Raw genomic sequence first — 20,199 nt, 5'->3', positions numbered from 1 at the left:
ACTGCTAAAAGTTGCATAAAACAATAAGATCAGAATGGACTACATAAAAACTAAGAGAAAATCAGAGAAAAGAATAAATGTAGACTCTGTGGACAAAGAGATGAAGCAGTAAACAACATGCATAGTTGAAAGAATTGTGAATGATAGTAACTGGATGTGAAGAAAGCAAAAAAAAATAAAAAATAATTCTAAACAGAATTTAGTGTGAAGTCTGTTGCATAGTTTATTGTTTTATGGGATATAAACCCTTTTTGAGTTATTTAATGCCAAACCCAGTTATTTGTGTGATATTAATTTGTGTTATATTTATTTGTGTTATATTTATTTTTGTTATATTTATTTGTGTTATATTTATTTGTGTTATATAAATTTTTGGTATATTAATAGTGAAACCATACAGTTCTCTAATAATGATATGAATATAAAGTTGAGAAAAGGATAATAAAAAATTTATTTTCTATTTTATTAGGTTTGAAGATTCCAGAGCTTTATTGGGTGGAGAAGACGGATTGGATGTGGTGAAAACGATCCTCAAAGCCGTCAAGCATCTAATGCCGATTCATAGGTAAGTCTGTTCACAATTATAACCACGAGAGCTTAACCGACAACTGTCAAAATTGAAAGAACCAGAAAGCAATAGCACTATTCAGTTATCTTTTTTTAAAAATTTTCTTATTTTATTCTAGTTGGAGATTGGGCATCCTACCGGATGTCAAACATTCACCCATTAGTTCAGACACTTTACCCGTGATATCTTAAGATTTTAAATATTCTTTAACGTGCCATTGTTTGTAGTTCTCTTGCAATTCGTTCACCAAAAAATGGTTCAATCCATATAGTAGCGAATGCCCGTGTGAGCATAAAAAAAAATTAGCTGCAGTAGGCAGGCTCGAAACTGTAACGCGAAAGAGGAAAAGTAGGTGAAAACAGCTAATGTCATGGCTACAACGTGTCGGAATAACGTTTTTAAAAAGTACATTTTGATTGCTAGGCGTATGATTTGGAAAAATGTTGATACAAAAACTGACCCCTCCTTGCAAAGAACGACCCAGTTTACCAGCACCAAATTAATCTTTTTGGCCAATTTGTACATATTTTTCATCTGAGAGATTGATCTTTCTAACGATACCAATTTTGTCACGATCCAATGCATCTGTCAAAAGTTTTTGGCAGACATACAAACACACATAGACATGCATATGGACACAAACTAACACACATTTTCCCTTTTATATATTAGACTAGCGAGGGTACCTGGCGTTGCCCGGGTGTTTGGAGGTGTGTGTGCTGTTAAAATAAAAAGACACCGGGGGTGGGGGGTGGGCGAATCCGAAGCCCTCAGGCGAAGTTTGAAAATAAAATGTGAAAAAAACGTGAACCGTTCAGCCAGCCAGAATGAGTTACTGAAAGATGTTTTAATTTATTTAAGTAAGAACCAAATTGACAGGTGCCCGATAAGCAAAGTAAAAAAAAAAAAAAAAAACAGAAAAACAAACGTTACGTGAAAAATGGCTTAAATAACACTGGTTCAATATTTAAATTTAAAAAATCGAAAAAAATAAAGAAGACATCTCACACCAAGATTCGAACCCAAAACGTTTAGATAACGAACCAATGCACTAACCAACTGAGATAACACGACGTACATGAAATTTAGTCAGTTCTTCAAGTATTTAAAGTAAATCAGGTCATGACGTCATCTGATGCATGCGTAGAACCGGTTGTCGTCATGAGAGGACCGTTTTTGTTGACCCCCCCACCCCCCACCCTGTCAAAAATTGTTGATTTTGGGGTGAAAAAATGAACGTTTTTGGCCAATTTTTCGATATTTTTCGTGCGAAGGATGGGGCTTCAATATGGTACCAAGTTTGTGAGTTTTCGTCGTGTCTGTCGAAAGTTTTTAGCGTACACACAAACACACATCCAAACATCCAAACATACACACATGCACACATTTTCGCTTTTATATTTATAGATTAGACTAACGGGGCTACCCTGTGTTGCTTGGGACCGTATAAACAATGAGAAAATTGAATTTGAGTTTTAATATATTTGTTATTCTTAGGAGTGAGGAATTTTTAATGTCTATGTATCATTTGCTATTTGAGTAAAAGAATATTTTACCTAGCTAGGACGGGTATTAGACGTATGAAATAATTGTATCTTACCTAGGGTAGATAATTTACAGCATGTATATGAAATAATTTTACCTTTGCAAGGACGGTGAATATACAACATGACGTGGGGGATAGTGCTAGTATATTTTCTCACCTATCTCATTTTATCTTGAGCAATGCTGAGTATTCTGCTAGTGTATATGTGCAGCCATCTTATAAAATCACGAGTGATGCCAAGTATTGGTCTATTCTGTATTAGTGCCTATCTTATTCAATCCCAGGCGATGCTGGGTATTCTGTTCATTTTTATTTGAACTTGCCTCATAAAATCTCAGGCGATGCCTGGTATTCTGCTTCTATATATTTCCACATTCAATCCAGAACGATGCAGGGTATTCTGCTAATATATATTTCGACGTATCTCATTCAATCCCAATCAATGTCGGATATTTTGCTAGTATATATTCTAACCTACATTATTCAATCCAGGGCAACGCCAGGTATTCTGCTAGTATATATCTCCATCAATCTCCTTAAATGGGCAATGCAAGGAATTCTACTAGTATATATTTCAATCAATCTCATCCAATCCCAGACAACACCAGGTATTCTGTTAGTATATATTTGCATCTATCTCATTCAATCCCAGGCGTCCGTGTATTCTGTTAGTATACATTTTTATGTATCTCATTGAATCGTGGGTTACTCCGGGTATTCTGCTAGTATATATTTGTGTCTATCTCGTTGAATTTTTCATGATTTAACCCACATTATCACCCCGCTCTTACTAAAATAAAAACTTTCATACATTGTCTGGGCTGTTTATTTCATTACACACTCACCAATAAAATAATTCACATTTCATTATTTTGCATAATTCTTGAATATGTTACTAATTTCTACCATCATTTTTATGATTTTACCCATATTATTGCCCCCCATTACTAAAATAATAACTTTGAGACATTATCTGGGCTGTTTATTTCATTAAAAACACACCAATCATATAACTCACATTTCATGATTTTTCAAGATTCTTGAATATGTTAATAATTTCGACAATCATTACTCATGATTTAACCCACATAATTGCCCCCCTCTTACTAAAATAATAACTTTTACACATTGTTTGCGCTGTTTATTTTATTGCAAAAACTCTAATCAAATAGGTCGCATTTCATCATTTTTACATTACAAACACACCAATCAATAGTCATGTTTACACATAAACGGTTTCTGCGATTTCCAGGACTGTCTTCATATCCCTCACCCACTGTTAAAAATATGCATGAAATATTCCTAAGTAGTTACCCATCTGATAATGACCAAGTTCATTGTTGCTTAACTTTGGTGATCTACATAAAGCATTTGGAATTACCAAGTAGTCACCAATCTGATAATCACCAAACAATGTTGCTTAACTTTGGTGATTTACATAAATCATTTTGTATTTCAGAGTAGTCACCCATCTAAGAGTGACCGTATAATGTTGTTTAACTTTAGAGATCTATATATATAGCATTTGGTGTTCCCAAGTAGTCACCCATCTGATAATGACCGGCTCCATGTTGCTTAACTTTGGTGATCTACATAAAGCATTTGGTGTTCCCAAGTAGTTACCCATCTAAGAATGACTGAGACAATGTTGTTTAACTTTAGTGATCTATATAAAACACATAGCATTCCCAAGTAGTCACCCATCTGAGAATGACCGAGACAATGTGGCTTAACTTTGGTGATCTACATGAAGCATTTAATATACCCAAGTAATTACCCATCTCATAATGACCAGGCTAAATGTTGCTTAACTTTGGTGATCTCTATAAAGCATTTGGTGTCCCCAAGTAATTACCCATCTGATAATGGCCAGGCTCATGTTGCTTAACTTTGGTGATCTATATGAAGCATTTGGTGTTCCCAAGTAGTCACCCATCTGATAATGACCAAGCTAATTGTTGCTTAACTTTAGTGATCTACAAAAAGCATTTGGTGTCCCCAAGTAGTTACCCATCTAATAATGACCGGGCTCCATGTTGTTTTACTTTGGTGATCTACATAAAACATTCTCTATTATGAAGTATTAAACCATCTGATAATGACCAAGATCATTGTTGCCTAACTTTGGTTATCTATATAAAGCATTCTTTATTCCCAAGTAGTCACCCATCTAGTAATGACCAAGCTAATTGTTGCTTAACTTTTGTGATCTATATACAACATTCTGTATTTCCAAGTAGTCACCCATCTGATAATGACAAAGCTTATTGTTCCTTAATATTGGTGATCTACATAAAACATTCTATATTCTCAAAGAGTTATCCATCTGATAATGACCCAGCTCATTGTTCCTTAACTTTGGTTATCTACATACACAATTTTGTATTCCTAAGTAGTCACCCATCTAATAATGAGCAAGCTACATCCAAGAGTGGTCACTCGCATATTATAACAATGATTGTATATTATTCTAATGGTATTCGACAATAGAGCTACATCAAAGGGAGGTCACTTGCATATTATAACAATGATTGTATATTATTCTAATGATATTTGACAACAAAGCTACATCCAAAGGAGGTCACTCGCATATTATAACAATGATTGTATAAGGAGGAGGTCATGTCTAGCTTTAGGGAAACAAACGTCACTACAAAAATATGGAGGAGGTCATGCCTGACATGTCTAGCTTCAGGGAAACAAACGTCACTCAAAAATATGGAGGAGGTCATGCCTGGCATGTCAAGCTTTAAAACATGCACAGTGTCTAATAATAAATATATGGCTACATATATTTATACTGTAAAAGCATCTTCGAAATTATTTATTGGGATTTAGACTGCAGTGCACAAGCACCGTCAAAATTGTCAAATTGGACCTATACTGCACAAGCACATTTAAAATTGCTGAATCGGACCTATACTGCACAAGCACCTTTAAAATTTTTCAAATCGGACCTATAGTGCACAAGCACCTCCAAAATTGTCCAATCGGATCTATACTACACAAGCACCTTCAAAATTGTCAAATCGTACCTATACTGCACAAGCACCTTCAAAATTGTCTAATCGGACCTATACTGACAAGCACATTTAAAATTGCCGAATCGGACCTATACTGCACAAGCACATTCAAAATTGTCAAATCGGACCTATACTGCATAAGCACATTCAAATTTGTCTAATTGGACCTATACTGCACAAGCAACTTTAAAATGTTTCAAATCTGATCTATACTGCATAAGCACCTTAAAAATTGTCAAATCGTACCTATACTGCATAAGCACCTTCAAAATTGTCAAATAGGACCTATACTGGACAAGCACCTTCAAAATTTTTCAAATCGGATCTAATACTGCATAAGAAACCTTCAAAATTGTGAAATCCGACCTATACTGCAAAAGCACCTTCAAAATTGTTGAGTCAAACCTATACTGCACAAGCCCCTTCAAAATTGTCAAATCGGACCTATACTGCACAAATCAAAACATCGGAAAAAAAAAAAACGAAAAAAAGCTAACGCAAGGTAAACAAACAATGTTAAATTTAAAAATCGAAAAAACAAAAACAAGAAAACAGAAAAACAAACTTAAAAAAAAAAACATGTGAAAAATGGCTTAAATCAGCCTGTTTCGATATTAAAATTAAAAAAATCGGTGGGTACCCGGGTGTTTTTGGGTGTGTGTGGTTGGTTGGAGAATAAGCAAAGTAAAAAAAACCCCAGAAAAACGAACGTTACATGAAAAATGGCTTAAATAACAAAAACCTGCGACCTAACCTCGACCACGGGAATAGATGAATTGATAAGTGTGTTAAGTTGACGTTTATAAAGCGAAATTAACAGGTGCGAGAACGTTAAGTCGCGTGATGTTTGACCTAGCTTTGCGCTGGAAGCCAGTTTCTATTTTCCCCGCTTCAAAAAATATCTCGAAAATAGCTTGTAAAAGTCGGGTAAATTAAAGATAGTTGCGACCCGAGTTCCTTAGTCGTAGATATTATTATTTAGACAGCATATAAAAAGTTTTAAGAAGGAGCGAGCCAACCGAGAATCACGGCCAAAAAGCGAACACACATACATACATACATTTTTGCTTTTATATATATAGACTAGCGAGGGTACTTGGCATTGCCCTATTGTGGAGGGGTTTTATAGTAAGGGTATTGAGCAACGGAGCCCTAAAAACAAAATAAAAATTAACTAACCCCCTAAAAGAATATGAAAATAACAGTGAATGTCCGCATGAGCGCAAAAAAAAAAAGAAAAAATTAACTGCAGCAGCCAGGTTTGAACATGTAATGCAAAGAAGGAAAAGTAGGTGAAAACAAACCCAACTGTTTAGCCTCTGCATTCACTGCGACAAACGACGTTGGCGGGTTTTAAAATGAGGTTAGTCATTGCAAGGTGTATGATGACTTTGCAAAAATGTTGATGAGAAAAGGGACCCCTCCTTGTAAAAAACGGCCCAGTTGACGGTGAAAGAATGAATGTTTTTGGCTAATTTTTTTATATTTGTCGGCCGAGAGATTGAGCTTTCAAACGATATCAATTTTATCAGCGTTAATCGCATGTGTCGAAAGTTTTAGCGACATATAAACATACATACATTCACACACACACTAACAGACAGGTGAGATTTATATAATAAACTAGCAGGGGGCACCCGGCGTTGTAGGTGTGTGTGCTTTTGGGTAAATGAAAACAAAAATCCTTGGTTGTTTTAAAAAAAAAAAAAGTCTTGATGCGCAGTTGGAAAATAATAAAGTGTTAAAAAAAAAAAGTGCGACTTGGCAGGTGCCCGTTTTTGACGAGTTAATGACGTCAACTTTAAGTGCGGGACAGTGTTTTATTTACTGCGAGTCTGTTCGCTTCTTTTTTTATATGAAAAAGCTTAATGCACATGCGGCAATCGAAAATTGTTGAATATTTATCTTTTTTCAAAGTCGGGCAAATTAAATAGACAGGCCACCTCAGTTGTTAACTCGTAGATATTATCATTTAGGCGTGATATAAAAAGTTTTAAGAAGTTGTGAGGTGACCGATCGGTTCTCGGAAAAAAGCCTTTCTTGGACATACACAAAAATACACACACACACGCATTTTCACTTTTCTATTTATAGATAAGGATTAAGACACATAGCTTTGCAACACAATATGAAAGAACATACAATAAAAACTAGTCTCTACCATACGTGGCAGGTTTCGAATCTAAGACAGAGTTCTTTCATATTTAACTACTTATGGTGAACACCCTTCTTTCTCATTCAGTAGTTTGAGTCTCTCGAATCAAGGGGAAATAACTCACTGGTGTCCTTACCAACCAGTCTCATTATCCTTTGTTCCCCAACAATATACTGCAAAACAGACAAAAGAAAAAATTTGTACATGAATTTCCAATTCACTTTTATTTTTTTTGTATTTTCATGCTTCAATAATAATATTTTTTGTTGATGTAATGTTTTTTTTTTTTAAAAAACAAACAAATTTGTATTTTGTGAATTTAGTTCTATTTGGCTTGAGGTGAACGCTGGTCACGTACTGAAACTTTATAAATGGATCACGGATTTTCCCGGCTTATGCCTCCGAATGGTAAATATATACCCAGACCACACAGGAAGGTAAGCATACACTTTCTTTCAACTTGACTTACTGTAAAAACATTAATATCTACGTATATATATCAATGTGGCACTGTGCCTTGTTTGGGGTGAAAATTGAATAAAAAGAAAATAACAAAAGGAAATTGGTTCTTGTCCAGAATTGCCCCAATATTAAAAAACAAAAATAAAATAAAATATGCATGATGTATGTACTCGTAATGAAACAAAAATGTTGTATTCCAAAAATCACGTAATTTGATAATTAATGAAACAAAAATGTTGTATTCCAAATGTAAATTAATCAACTAAGAAAATTATATCTTATTAGTATGCATAAAGGGACTGTTTCACATAGCCATCTTGAAGAAACAAAGGCAAATAATCGTGCAATAATTCAAACTTGCAACATCAACCTTGTAATGCATACTATTTCCCATTAATTGCTTAAAATCGTTAAAAAATGATTTTCTTTATGAAAATAAAGCTGCTTGATCAAGTTATGTGATTTTTGGAATATGATCTTTTTGCTCCGTCACAAGTATGTACATAATAAAAAAATTTCTGTATTTTTGTTTTTTGATATATAGGTAATTCTGGACAAACTGAGAAATTATATAGAGCTTATCAACATCTTCGGCTTAATGTCTGCTTTACATGCTGGCATGTGTTGGATGGCTTTTTTTTTTAACATAGCAAATTGTCACTAAGATATAAGGGAAAAAAGGAGAGGAAACAGAAACAGCGAACGGGATAAGGAAATTTAACATATAAAAGGCTATCTGTCTGTCTGTCTGTCTGTTTCCATATTTTCAAACTTTATCTCCTCTTAAACTAAAAGTCGCAGAGTGGTGATAGGGGCCTCAAATGATTGGATTTTTTATGGACCTTTTATGGGTCTTTAGCCAGTTAAAATAGTTTTTAGGGGATCAAAAAAGGGGTCAAAATTGAAAAAAATCGTTATACATTTTGTACATTCATCTTAGTTTATTTTTTATTTATTTTTTTTTTGTCATGTTGGTACAGTGGTAACGTTACCAGCTTTGAATGCTACAGTTTTGCTTTCGTATTTTACAACCAGGGGGAAAATAAGACCCTCCTGCTAGTCCATATAATAATAGATAAAGGATTATACTAAGACTTGATGCTCCAACAATTTTTTTACTGTGTTGGATTTGTAAACAGTTACCATATTCTTCGCTTTCCGAAACCCTAAACTAAAGACTTCACTGGAACCTATATCATTTTAATTTTATATTATATTATTATTTTTGAATTTTATTTCTAATCCCATTTTTCGTCAGTTTCAGATTATTTTCTATTTTATTTTTATCTGTTTGGTTGAGAAGAAAGTTTTTGCAGAATTTTAAATTTTGATTTCAAATGAGTTTTTGTTAGAATACCTTTACTTAATATATTATTTTAAAGAGCGTTTTCCATTCTATCAAATCGTTTAAATCACAATTGTTTAAAAAAAAATGTGTCTTCTTTTCAGAACATTGAATACAAGATGGAAAAAAAAGCAAATTTGTACAATTTTCTTATTTCAATTCAAGCTAGGCTGAAAAGCTGCTGAAACAGCCCGTGATATGAACAAAGGTTTTGGCTCAGGAATCACTACTGAATGTACAGCACAATGGTGGTTTAAGAAATTTCCTGGTGGTGACAAGCGTTTTGAAGATGATGAGCATAGTGGTCAGCTATCGGATGTTGAGAACAATCAATTAAGAGCCTTAGTCAAAGCCAATTCACGCACAACCATTCAAAAACTTGCTTCTGAATTAGACGTAACGTATATGACGATTTCCAACTACTTGAGAGATATTGAAAAGACAAAAAACTTGATAAATGAGTGCCTCACGAATTGAACAACAACCAAAAGAAATGCCGTTATTAAGTGTCATTTTCCCTTTTTTACGCAGCAAATACAACCTGTTTCTCGAGTGGGTTGTGACTTGCGATGAAAAGTGGGTTCTTTACGACAACTAGGGTCGTGCAGCTCAGTGGTTAAATGCTGACGAAGCTGCACGCCACTTTCCGAAGCCAGAGTTGCACCAAAAGAAGGTCATGCTGACTGTTTGGTGGTCTGTGACAGGTCTCATCCCTTAAAGTTTTTTGAATGAAGGTGAAACCATTACGGCGGGAAAGTACTGTCAACAAATAGATGAAATGCACCAGAAACTTCAACAACAACACTCAGCCCAATTCTCCTCTATGGCAATGCCCAACCGCATGTAGCTAAACCGACCCTGCAAAAGTTGAACAAATTCGTCTACGAAACTCTGCATCACCTACCATACTCTCCAGACCTCTTACCTACTGGCTATCACTTTTTCAAGCATCTCGACTACTTCCTGTGTGCTTCAAAAACCTAAGCGATATCAAAAACGCATTCAGTGACTTCATTGGCACCAGAACGCAAGATTATAAGGTTACTGGCATAAATACATTTGTTTTGCGTTGGCAAAAATGTGTTGATTCTGATGGTGTTTATTTTGATCAATAAATTTTTGTTTGAGCCGAGATATGTACATCTGAATTTAAAAGTTACAAACCATAAAACTTTCTTGTCAACCTGAGATAAGAACAGGGTATGATCAAGACCTGTACAATCAATGATTGTGTCCTCTTGTCAAGATATTCAATTTGTTTACAACTATTTTAGACCCCGTTTTACAGTTCGTTTTGCATAAAAGATTCATTTACGTTTGCTAACTTCATTCAGAATTGTACGTATAAATTTATGTGTTCTTTTGATATTTCTAGTCTCTTCACTTGTGTCCCACTTTTAGAGATTATTAATATATGTCCAGATGCCTTATATCATAGTCAACTTCTGACTCCCTTTATTCACAAAACTATTTTGTGAAACTAAGAATCAAATTCAGGTTTTATGACATTATGTACTGACAAATAGATGGGGTGTCCATGGCTCCCTCTTTGAGACTGGCTATGGTAACTATTTTTGTAGGTTGCCATGAAGAGTGTCAGTTATTTGGTTTTTCTTTCGCTATGGTGATGACACTTTTTGTTCGACAATGAGACGGAAGCAGATGTTTTCTTTACAATAACATTTATCCAACCCTTAAGTTGACGTTAGATAAGGGAGAAAATTTTTCTCTTCCATTTCTGGATGTACTAGTTTCTCAGGCATTTTTTTACTTCAGTAAACCAACGTTTACTTAACACGTGTTGGGACTCTTTTTGTCCCACAAAACAAAAATTCAATTTAATAAAGATCGTAATAGGGCCCTAATGATTTGTTTGAAGACAAGTCTGAATGATGAAATGAAATTTATTGCTAAGATGCTCTGCAACCATGGTTATTTTTTAGACATTATTGAATTAACAATAAAAACAGAAAGTTTCTAATTTTTATAAAATCACGAGATTTCTTCAATAAGTTTCCACACTTTTTTATAAGGTCACTTTTATTGGTAGTACACACAGGAAACTCTAGTCCCCTTTGAAGTAATCTCCGCCGACTGCAAGACACTTGCTGTACCATTCTAACAACTTCTGAAAGGCCCCATGGAAGTCCTCTTGTGTGAGCGTGTCAATGATCCTCATCATAGCAACTTTCATCTCCTCAAATGTCTCATAATGACAGCCTCTAAGGTTTTCGTCGAGCTTAGGGAATAACTAGAAGTCACAAGGAGCAAGGTCTGAACTATAGGGAGGGTGAGTAACTGTTTTCATACCCAACTTGGTCAAATAGTCTGTGATAAGGATAGAGTTGTGGACTGCTGCATTCATGCAAATCTTCGCATCTTCATTTCTTCGCAAATATTTATGTGTATAGTTCCCACACTGACATCAAACTGTGCATTTATTGTTTCTATAGACACACGACGGTCCTTATCCATGAACTTCTTTGTTCTGGTGTTCTGACTTCCATACTCATTCCAGACCTCTCATCATCTTTCACAGACTCCTTGCTTTCCTTGAATCTTTTATGCTACTCCAAAACTGATGCTTGCATCATACAAGATGGTTCAAAAGCAATCTGAAGCATTTCATAAACTTCTGACCGACCATCAATATGGATTTAGACAAGCCCGTTCCACGGCAGACATCCTCACTGTAATCTCTGAACGCATATACCATTCACTGGACAAAGCGGGAGAGGGAAGAGCGGTAGCTCTAGATATATCTAAGGCTTTTGACAGGGTATGGCATGAGGGTCTCCTCAGGAAGATTAGATCTTACGGTATCACTGGTAGAATACTTAACATAATTAAATCCTTCTTAGATAAGAGAAAAATCCAGGTTGTCCTCGACGGTCGTACATCTAAACAATATGATATAAATGCGGGAGTGCCCCAAGGATCTATCCTGGGACCTCTGCTGTTCCTGATATTCATAAATGACCTCCCCGACAAGATTGCCTCTGAGATGGGGATATATGCTGATGACACCACACTCTATAGCAGGCACGACAGGAAAACAAACGAACATATATCTAAAGTAATGGCAGAAACACTAGAGGATGACCTCCAATCAGTAGTGGAATGGGGACAAAAATGGATGGTAACGTTCAATGCCACCAAGACAAAACTGGTTTCATTCAATAATTACAAGAAACCTTCTCTACCACCTATAGCAATGGCCAACGACTCTTTATCTGAGAGTACGTCTCTCAAGCTCCTTGGCCTAACGTTCACTGGAAACATGAGTTGGAACAGTTACATCGAGGGCATTGCCAGGGCCGCTGCAAGGAAGGTGGGCTCTCTCTACCGTGCTAGAAAACTTTTAACACCCGAAAGTATCCTGTACCTCTATAAGGCCACTATTCGCCCATGTATGGAGTATTGCTGTCATATTTGGGCCGGTGCATCGGCTACTTGTCTCTCGCTCCTTGACAGGGTTCAAAAGAGAGTCGCGAATCTGATAGGCCCTAAACTGGCATCAAAACTTCAGCCTCTGTCCCATCGTCGAAACGTTGCATCCCTCTGCCTGTTCTACAAGTATTATAATGGTGAATGCTCTGAAGAACTGCAAGCACTTGTGCCCCCACGACGTGAACACCCTCGACAGACCCGACAAGCTGCAAAATCCCACCCCCACACTGTAGAGATCCCTAGATGTAAAAGATCCTTCTACTCCAGTAGTTTCTTCCCCAGAACTGCTAGACTTTGGAATTCCATTCCGGGTCACTGCTTCCCCAACTGTACTGACATGCATAAGTTCAAGTGCAACGTGAACCAACATCTCGCTGCCCTAATCCCTACATAGTACCCCAGTAGATGTTTCCCCTGATAGTAGCCCCCTACACCAAAGTGGCAATGTGCCTTGTTTGGGGTGAAAATGTAATAAAAAAAAAAAAAAAAAATGTTTCTGTGGCATAAAACGGTCACCACTTATCGAGGATAAAGGTTTATGAGTGTGCAGTAGTCAATCAGGTTAATATCGTAGTAATCATTAGTAGTGGAACTTTGGTAAATTGGATTACTTAAGGGGGCGGCTCATCAAGAACTTATTTACATTGGACTTGAAGACAACCATATTGTAGTCAGTTGGAAAGTAGGAAAATGGAACAGAGTTTTACAGGTGTGCAATTCTAAGAAAAGATTTGTTCATAGAATCTACGTTTAGTTTTAGGCACAGATAAAGAGTGGGGAAAATTATTGATAGTGGCTTCAGCTAGACAAGTTTTTTTGTGAAAGTCAGGGCAGGAAGCCCATAGATTGAAGCTCAGATGAGTACTTGTCATGAAAATAACGATAAAGCAGAGACAGGCTTGCAACGTCTCTTCTGTGGGAAAGTGGTTGCAGGGAAGAGAAAAGGGCATCACCCACTAGGTTACAAAGTCTATTTTTGTCAAGGCAGGATAAGCTGCTTCCAGCAGCTCCTTCCCAGATGTGGCAACAGTACTCCATCCTTAGACGTACTTGGCTCTTGTATAGGTAGAGAATTGCATCAATGGATCAGTAGAACGATCCTACCATTTTTCCAGCAGCATTAGCAACAGATTTGATGTACATGTTCTATCTCAGATCTGGAGTAAAGGTCAGACCCAGAAGCTTGTCAAAACATGGAGCCTCCCCAAGACGAGAGCCATTCATTTCAATTGATACTAGATGGGGATCAGAGCGTTGATTATGTAAAGATAGAAGCTTGGTTTTAGATGCATTAAAGTTAACCAGTCACCTCTTCCCCATTACACCACGTGATCAAGATCAGAGGAGAGGGAATCAGAGAGAACTTGGTCATTTACGGCCATTGAAGAGTTGCCATAGATAGTAGTATCGTCAGCATAAATGTCTATGATTGATCTTAGGATGTGATTTGGGAGATCATTAATATAGATCAGGAAAGTGGAGTCCAGGATGGACCACTGAGGGACTCCAGTTTTTTTTTTCTGTAATACACCATATCACTATTTTTAAATGTCTCTTCTCCCATTTTATTTTAATCATATTGTCTCCCATTTTATTTTAATCATATTGTCTCCCATTTTATTTTAAACCTATTGCTGCCCATTTTATTTTTATACGTATCGTCTCCCATTTTATTTTTAAACATATTATCATCTCCCATTTTATTTTAAACGTTTCGCTTCCTATTTTATTTTAAAACGTATTATCTCCCATTTATTTTTAAACATATTTCCCATTTTATTTTAAACGTTTCGCTTCCTATTTTATTTTTAAACATCGTCTCCCATTTTATTTTTAAACGTATCGTCTCCCATTTTACTTTTAAACATATCGTCTCCCATTTTATTTTTAAACGTATCGTCTCCCATTTCATTCGATTTTATTAATAAAAAAATGGAAATCTCTTGATCCAGCTTACAAAAAGTGAGGGCGAAACTGATCAGCTTGCCTCTGCTCATTAAGTTTTTTTTTTCTTCTCATATCCTACTTCTAATCATGAACGTCAAAGCGGGTCTTCCTATCATGATTGCAATAATGAAGTTTTTTACCCTGCATTAAATTATGAAAAAAATGTGTGTGTGTATGTAAAAGGGGTACAAAGATTCCAACGAGAGAAAAAAATGCATATTTAAATGAATTGTTTTTTTTATATAATTGTTTTGTTATTTGAAATTTCCAATTATTGAAATAAATTTAATGTGTTTCGAACGAGTTTTTGCATCCTCATCAAAAAATTTGTGGCAAAAGTAGTTTTGGTAAGGATGTTTGGAAAATAAACGTTCTTCTCACAAAGATAAATGTATCTTTAAATTGTTATTCCTTATAACTCTAGTGTGGTCCTCCTTCAGTTTGGTTGGGGTCAGGTCACGTTCATTGAGTAGAAATTTGGGTTGTGGGTGTGTCGGTATTGTTTATTTTACATATTTTCTCTTTTTTTTTAATTTTTAAAACTTTTTATTATTCCTCTTCCTTGTGTGGAGGTGTGTGCATGTGTATGCTTTTCTGTGGTTACTTTGTTTTATATGTGCGTGTATGTGTGTGTGTGTGTTTGCATACACCTGTGTATTTTTGGAGAAAGTTTGTGTGTGAGAGTGTGTGTGTCTTCTGTATATTTGGATAAATATCGTACACATATGCACATCTCTCTTCCGTTTGCCTGTTTCCCACCTGACTACAACTTGGATGTCTTCAAGTCTAACATAAACAAATTCCTGATGAACCGCCTCCTTAAGTAAGACACTTTATCAGACTTCCTTTACTAACGATTACTACGATATTATCCCATTGATTACTGTACACACAATAACCCTTATCCCCAAGTGGCCTCCGGGCCTTGATAAGTGGTGACTTCCTTGTAAAAAAATAAAAAAATAAACAAAAACAGATCATTTCTTGTTATTGAAATATGAAATATTCATTATATTTTCATAGTTTTGATTATATCTGATGCTTGTTTTTTTAGCAGGGAAACTCCTTTTTTCTTTCTTTTTTTTTTTAAATATAAAGGGAATTCTTGATAAGCACATTTGATCTTTTAAAACTGATGCCAGAATTGAAGTTAGAATTTTCTGTCATTCACTTCTGCATTCCTGATATTGACAAAAAAAAAAATGTAAAAAAATCGTAAACACAATAAATGTTGTTGCCTGTGGAATTTATGGAATGTGGACAATGCAATATTTTTATCCATCTTTTTTTCTTTTTTTTTTAGGGACAGATTTTGTCATTTTATGCGAGTGAAAAAGAGACACTCTTGGAGCAAACAGCATTAAATTGTCGAGCGTCAAGAATTTGTTTGTGTTTTAAGAAATTATAATTCTTATTGATTGTTTTTGTTGCTTTTTATAAACTAAAAACGGTTTCAAAGGAAAACATTTTCTTTCTGTAAACTTACTTATTACACGTGAATTTTCCTTGTAAATATTATGATTGTGAATTTGAACACAAAAACGACTAACAAATCAATTACTACAATTAATATGAGATTAATTTTTGGTATTTTTTAGCTGAGGATTAATAATTTGTATTATTTGAATTATTCAGACTATTATTTTCATCTCGGGTGTTATTTACACAATGTTTTAGCTTGTGTAACCTCAAGCTTTCTTCAGACGCATCTCTTCAAACTCGGGAACTTATATTAAATTTCAAACCAAACCTTTTACTTAATATATAGGATAGATTATTCTCGATCTGACAGCCATGACCACAGAGAACCGTTAATTAATTTTTTTTTATTATTTATTATCTTATTTTCATTTATTTATTTTTAAAAAATATATTTATTTTTTTGAAAATGAATACATAAATTTTTATGCTGTTATAAGCAGCCCTTTGCTGGAGAGTGCTGGAAGGTTTTTTTCTACTATAATAGCTTCTTTCCTTAAACAACTTAATTATGGAATTCCTGACTGTAGCAACATGAAAAACTTTTAATGTGATGTGAACAATCATCTCACTGCACAACTTAAAATGACCCTATAAACCTGGTCCCTAATTTATCTCAGTTGCAATGAATCTTGTTTGGGGTGAATTGAAGTAAAAAAATTTAAATAAAATGTTGTTCCTAATTATGATCGCCTGTAGTAAGACTTGAGCTCACGACTCCCAGAAAACTTAAAAAAAAATTCTGTATTGATTCACAAGTTCAATGTACAGATTCCCGAGTTCGCCAAGATGCACCCGAAAGAAGGTTGGAAATTACATTGGTTGAAACGTAAAAGAAAAAAAAACAATCAAGATGAGAACAGTAGTTTGAATAAAGCAAAAAATAAAAATTGCATAAAATTTACCTTTTTTTATTATCATTTGTTTTTTTTTTTTTTTTGGGAAGCTTCAGATGATGAACCCTTGTAGAATACTTGGGTCCTGTGGACCCCATTTGAGAAGTGATTTTCTTCCATTTATTCCATCTTACCAGCCTGGGTGCTCGAAGGCAGAAAAGAAAGTGAAAGAAAATCTGACGTCTTACTGCTACTCCATGACTGAACGTTAAAATTAGGCAAAGTCAATCCAATCGATACAATGACCTGCAAAAATGGCTCGCAAAAAATCGACCCCTCCTTGTAGAAAACTGCCCAGTTGAGGGTGAAGGAATTAATGTTTTGGGCCAATTTTTTTATATTTGTTATCCGAGACGTCGAGCTCCAAAATGATACCGATCTCGTGAAAATCTGTCACCTCTGTCGAAAGCAGACATACAAACAAACAAACAAACATACATACATACATACATTTAAACAGACAGGTGAGATTTATATTATAGGTTTCTAATGAAACTAATTAACAAGACATTTAAGCTTTCTTCTTTTTTAACTTGCATGTGATATATTTGCTACGGCCGGTCGTCCAACATGTTTTTCAGTCAATATAATTTCTAAAAAAAATCAACCTTTGCCATTGTCTCGATATATACACTTGGCAGCGAAATAAAACACACACAACTGGGTTATAAAATATTTTGTTTATTTAAAATAACATTTCAGAATGACAGTTGTGACATTACTGACGGCGCGCATGGCAGGGTTGGTGTGTTTTTACAGTGGATAAAAATGTGTCCCTAACCTTGTGCATCATGGTCGCTCTCTTTCCTGTTCTTTGTCTGCTCCCCTATTTTATTGAAACATATGATGTCAAAGCATTCCACCATGCATTGTCTTGATTCTACATCCCCCATTTTGACTTCTTTGATATCATTCCCAGGCACCTGCATCCCGAATTTGACTGACTTTGCTTTGATGTCATTCCCAGGCACCTAGATTATCCAACACATGGATGTGAGGTTTGCCTGGTCATAAAAAAATAAATTGTGACAGTGGAGGGAGGGAACAAAAAAATTATGGGGATGGGGGAGATGGTCATAAAAACAAATAGAATGGGACGAGTGCCAGAAGCCAGAAGTGAAACCAAAAGCAAAATTTTGTAAGCAAAAAAAAATTGAAAAAACAAAAAAATGACATGTGTAGGGTGTGAACTCACATAATAGTTAGTAAACGAACGCCTTATTGATGGGCTCACAAGGACACAGATGTTATAACGTTACAAATTTAGCTTTTTAAAATGAAAAAATATAATGACGGTTTTAGCATGCGCTGTTTACAAACCACGTTGAAAGCAAGGTTTTTATTTGACCTACTCCTTCAAACAAAACAATATTTCTACACAAAATAACTGACGATTTTTTAATATTTTTTGTCCGTGAGATCGCTCTTTCTAACGATACTGTGGTCGTGCCTGTATGACAAAAGTTTTTAGCGAATATATGAACACACACGTTTGAGATTTATTTAATTAATGATGACTGAACTTATGCATTCATGTCTTGAAAGTTTCATCTCTTTAATGTTGATGATATGAAACTCTTAAGAAAGTGACCTGTCATGGACGTATGTCAGAAGCAGAGATAGGTTATTGAATTCCTCCATGCAGATAAAATTGAATCAAGCAACATTCACTTACACTAAAAGGTAAAAAATAATATGAGTTATTTCCCTTGTTTAATTCAACGAGTTGTCTGAACTAATTTTTCTTTTTTTACGATCAGTTTGGGATTTTCTTTATTTTTTGAATTTTCGTCTAACTTGAAATCATCTTCCAGAAAGTATTGTACAACAATAAAGTCCAATCAAATATCAGAACTTTTGAATGGAAAAATAAAGTTTGAATTGGAGATTAATTTTCATTTTAACATCCAAGTCTTATTCTTTATCCGACACATATTTCACGTGTGATGCAGTTCTATTAGTGTTGAGACGATTAATGGGAATCAGAAAACTTTGTGCATGATTTCCGATGCCAAAAACGATTCTTTTAATTATCTTTTTTTTATTTAATTCTGTATAAAAAAAAAGCTTTCCAGTGCTGATAGTAATAATAAAATAATAAATATTTATTGATTTTAAACTTCCAGTAATACTAAAATCTATAGCCCCCCCCCCACTCCTACCCCCACACACAAGTGTATTTTTACGTTTGAGAAAATATTTGCACACTTAACATTAATATTAGATATGAAGACTTTCTACTGGTCATATATCCAGAGTGTTCACGATGACTCAAATGGTACGTTCTCTTCGAATTGTGTATAAAGTCTACGGTGACGTGAATTATGATTCATTGGCTAATGGTGGTGGTTGTTGTTGAGCATCATTCATTGTGAATCCGATGAGTCTTTTGTTGGCATTTGTTTCCCTGATATCTTTCTAGGCAGAAATCCCATTAACTACCATACCATTAATACTTATCCCCGAGTGGCCTCTGGGCCTTGATAAGTGGTGGCTCCTATGTAAAAAAAAGGAAAAAGAAGACAGCAGGTACTTACGTGAAGGTTACCAACATCTCTAAGTGAAAATGTTTCTCTGAAACAAACTAGATTTGAACCTGGCACACCCAGGTTGTCAGTCTGTGTCGTTAACCACTGAGCCACCATCACCTCCCTGATGATGAATCCTTCCTCCTTCTGAAATCCTCAGATGTCCTAGCATATAAAAAAAAGCATTATGAATACAGTCACTGTATATGCAAGAGTAATATTGTTTATACAGCAATAATGTTTCTTTACTTCTTTTCCAAGAAGTTAGACACAAGATCAAATGTAGGTCTGATGAAAATGTTTTTGAGGAATGAATTGGATTTGAACTTGGTTCACCCAGGTTTGCAGTCTGTGTTGTTAACGATCGTCACCTGTCAGCGGAGGATGTTACAAAATGATGATGTTATTCTTTATCTTGATGACCAATGACTTAAAGGATCATCGATCATCTACAAGACAAACGTTTAGACACCTGGAGTCTAATCTATTATATCAAGGTTTCCTAAAGTGAGCTCCATGGAGCCTTGGGGCTCTGTGAGTGAAGCTAAAAGGCTCCGGAAGCCGTTTCTAAAAGAAGATCAAATGTTTTATATGGAAAAATTAAACGGCTGCAATTTTTAATCTTTTTTACTGAAAAGAGATATGATACAAAACTACAGGTGTAAAAAGTTTCAGGATGGTTCATGAAAAATGTAAATGAAAAAAAAATTGACAAAAAATACAACAATTTTTTGTTTAATTAAAAACAAAAAATAGTTGAAAACATTTTCATTAGTTCGTGTTAAAATTTGAAATCAATG

At 35.1% G+C, this 20,199-nt stretch overlaps 1 protein-coding gene across 1 annotated transcript in view; it reads left to right on the top strand.

The window, feature by feature from the left end:
- The window catches only part of LOC145293701 (MTRF1L release factor glutamine methyltransferase-like), a 39,793-nt gene extending 23,789 nt beyond the window's left edge, over window positions 1-16,004 (top strand). The window contains exons 8-10 of the mRNA XM_080140129.1: window positions 470-565; window positions 7,616-7,729; window positions 15,800-16,004. Coding sequence (XP_079996255.1) covers window positions 470-565; window positions 7,616-7,729; window positions 15,800-15,860 — 271 coding nt within the window. The 3' untranslated portion in view covers window positions 15,861-16,004. The remainder of the gene's footprint in view (window positions 1-469; window positions 566-7,615; window positions 7,730-15,799) is intronic.
- The last annotated feature ends 4,195 nt before the right edge of the window (window positions 16,005-20,199 follow it).

This window comes from Euprymna scolopes, chromosome 15 (assembly GCF_053919585.1).
Source record: "Euprymna scolopes isolate OS-2025 chromosome 15, ASM5391958v1, whole genome shotgun sequence".
NCBI classification, from domain to species: Eukaryota; Metazoa; Mollusca; class Cephalopoda; order Sepiida; family Sepiolidae; genus Euprymna; species Euprymna scolopes.
The sequence above is the reverse complement of the archived record's forward strand: the minus strand, read 5'-3'. Positions and strand labels throughout refer to the sequence as shown.